General features: G+C 37.6%; 1 protein-coding gene across 1 annotated transcript; it reads right to left on the reverse strand.

The window, feature by feature from the left end:
* Nucleotides 1-683: 683 nt before the first annotated feature.
* LOC119516703 (small integral membrane protein 15) lies at nucleotides 684-1,815 on the reverse strand. Its single transcript, XM_037813127.1, has one exon. The coding sequence runs from the start codon at nucleotides 1,425-1,427 to the stop codon at nucleotides 1,203-1,205; it is 225 nt and encodes a 74-aa protein (XP_037669055.1). The 5' UTR covers nucleotides 1,428-1,815; the 3' UTR covers nucleotides 684-1,202.
* Nucleotides 1,816-3,173: the final 1,358 nt, after the last annotated feature.

Here is a 3,173-nt window from a genome sequence, read left to right on the forward strand (position 1 = left end):
AAAATTCATATAAAAAGTAAGGAAAACATTAATAAGCTATGAAAGACTGACCAAGAAAAAAAATTTTAGAGCACATATTTACAAAAGCCATGTTTAATAGCAAAAATTCCAGTTTTACTACTTAATGAGAAATAGTCTTTAGCTCTTTACTTCCAAATGTAACATTCTCATTTTGAAGTAATTTATCTATTTTCACCCCAATTACTATGCCCAACAAAATTTTTCCAAGCTTTTCTTAACACTTATGAAGTACGACTCAACTATTCATCTTAAGAGTTCCTTAAAAGAACTCTTTTGTTTGATCAAAAAGTATAGGACATCACTACCACATGAGTTAAACAAAAAAATGGAGTAAAAAACAAAAGTGGTATATAGTAAGCAAATTACCTGATAAGAATATTAACTATTTCACATTTCTACTTAGCGCAAGCAAAAATAAAGAGGTTTCACGGTACTATAATGTTTGGCATTTGTATTGCAAGCTTTAAATTATAATTTTATTCTACACAAGTCATGTCTAAGAAAATGGCCGTGCTCGTAAATAAAAAAAAAATGTTATATACAGCAGGCAGTATTCTACAAGTCAAGAGAACTCTTTATAAAATTAGGTTTAAAAAATGCAGAATGTCTGATATTTATATTACCAGTGTAAAGGCTAAAAATCACACAAACCATAAAGAAAATAAAGAATTAAATGATTAATATTTGCTTTGAGGAAACCAGAAATGATTATATTGCATGAAATAAGCAATAATGACAAAGGATGTGATTAATACTTTTTTAAGCCCAAACATACTTTTCATCTTAAAGAGGACAATTCTGACTTTTACTTTCTTTGTCCAGAACAGGACCTGAATTTAAGCTGCTATTTGAATAAAGTTCATAATCTAAAGTCATTTTGTTCACCATAGGATATTTTTATTTCAGTAGATAGCCTAATAAATGATCAGTTATAAAGATTTTGTAGAATAAATGCCAATTTACCCAATAACTGTCACAGATACCAACATATTTCTATATCCAAGCGTAAAAGTTACTACAGTACTGAGGTCATAACTAACATGATTCTTCCATATAGTCAGACTTTGTTTACTATATAATACGGTCACAAAACCCAAAGAAGAAACCTTAGTTGAGTCCTTCTCCAAAGCTGCATAATTTTCCAAATAATTTTCCTCTGGTTTCAGAGCCTGTTCTTTTCTTCAATCCTTTTTTAGTCGTTTGGCTTTTGCAATATTTTCTTGACGTTTTTGTTTCTTCTTCTGCTCCTTTTCCCTGGCCTCAATCATCTTGGCCAATTTCCAGGATAGTACAGCACTTGCTAGGAACAATGGAGTAAGGGCCAAAATCACTGTTGTAAGGAAGCCATATGGGTCCTTTGCAGCCCATTCCACAACATACTCAGCCCAAGCCTTTATATCAAACATCTTTGTAGTGGTCTTAGGAAAACTTATGCTTGAGTCGTGATCTCTGACTTTGTCCTGGAATTACTAGAGAGCCAATCACAATTTCAGATGACCCTTGGTTGTCGTCTTCTTTAGTTCTGCCATACAATTCTGAGAGAAGGTTTAAATTCTTTCTTTCCCCTAATAGGGCCGCTGACCCCTGGGGGCCACATTCACCCCAGACCCTCGGCCTGCACGGCCTCAGGCCCGGGCCACTTCACTCAACGGCAGGCCGGGCGGGATTCGCGGAGCTGAGAGTCCCGGGTAACCCGAGCCCTGCCACGCCTCGCGTCCCCGGCGCGGTGGCCGACTCCGCTGGGTACGGAGGTAAATCTACGGCAATGACCTGACTCCAGCCTCCCGTACATCGTGCCCAGAGCCCGAGGCACAGAACCCCCACCGCACTGAGATTTTTTAAGGCCCGCGATGCAGTGGTTAGATAATATGTCAAGCCTGTGGAGAGCACTAATTGCAGCAAAAGATTCAAGTCTCGGTTGAAATCACTTAAAGCTCTGAAGATTTGTTGGAGTAAATCAGAATGATGCCCCATGTCACAAGCACTGTCAGCACTGATGAATGAAGATCCTGTGCTGCTGCTTTCTGCCCAAGTGTTTCACGATTGTCCTCGTATGACAGGGGGGCCATAGTTATCACACTGAGGAAGATTAAAAGCTCTGCACCTCTGACCAGAAATCTACAGTTAACTATTGGGGGAAGACGTGGAGGTTAAGTGCAACAAAAGGGAGAGCTGCATCAACTTCATTCAAGCCACCAACCTACTGAAGTGATTCAATAGAATAAATCTGAACTTTACCCAAGATCAAACTTTATGGCAGTCATCTTTTAATTTGAAAATTAGTGAGTTAGCATTTCTAGGGTAACTGTGGCTTTGATTCAATTAAATAAGAATATTTAAATGTCTTTCTCTCCTGTTTCTTACTCAGTTACTTTAGAAGTGAGATGAGCTCTAGGGTTATAGTATTTTGTCTCTTAGAGGGAAATCCTGTCACTTCCTGATAGACAGAGTGGCTGAGGATACTTTCCCTATACTCAAAACAATATAAGGCTGTTGTAAACCACACCAAAGTGCTGGTAATACCAATGTGCGGTGTCCTCTGCTTTAGAGCCTTGTAGTTCAGAAGATCTTGTGACAGGTTTTTAGGCTCAGAGGTGTAGAATAGCCCTCGACCTAGGAGCGAGATGAAGAGAAACAGTCACCTTGTCTGAAGGAAATTTTGGTATAGGAAATTTTTAATTTTAGGATTTACTTAGGTTTAAAGATTTTGTGAACTTGTGAACATGAGTATATTCTATGTTAGAATATGGCTTATAAAATTATTTTCTCTATATATGGAGAGATGTGAAGTGCCATAGGGAAAAATCCAATTTTTTTCTGATGGAGGAAATAGTATATAAAATCTCTTAAAAATATGCAAAATGCTGATGGTTTTTCATGGTTTTTACTTAACAGAAGCATTTTAAGGTAAAGATACCATTCTTTAAAAAACAATGAAAGAAGTTTCCTGGGTATGGAGAAGGTGTGGAGATTGAATTTATTGCCCTTAATTTTGTCCCTAAAAGTTTGCTTTGCCCTGGGATTCTCTCCTTGGAGTGTCCCCCATGCCACGTGATGGTGGGGGTGGTGATGCATGGGGGACTTCATGTAATTATGAAAAATACTGAGTAGTGAGAAAGCAAGAATGCCTATTTTTTTAAATTCTTCTAATG

Source organism: Choloepus didactylus, chromosome 20 (assembly GCF_015220235.1).
Source record: "Choloepus didactylus isolate mChoDid1 chromosome 20, mChoDid1.pri, whole genome shotgun sequence".
NCBI classification, from domain to species: Eukaryota; Metazoa; Chordata; class Mammalia; order Pilosa; family Megalonychidae; genus Choloepus; species Choloepus didactylus.

Coding starts and splice junctions, on each gene's coding strand:
- LOC119516703 (XM_037813127.1), bottom strand. CDS start 1,427: ATGTTTGATATAAAGGCTTGGGCTGAGTATGTTGTGGAATGGGCTGCA.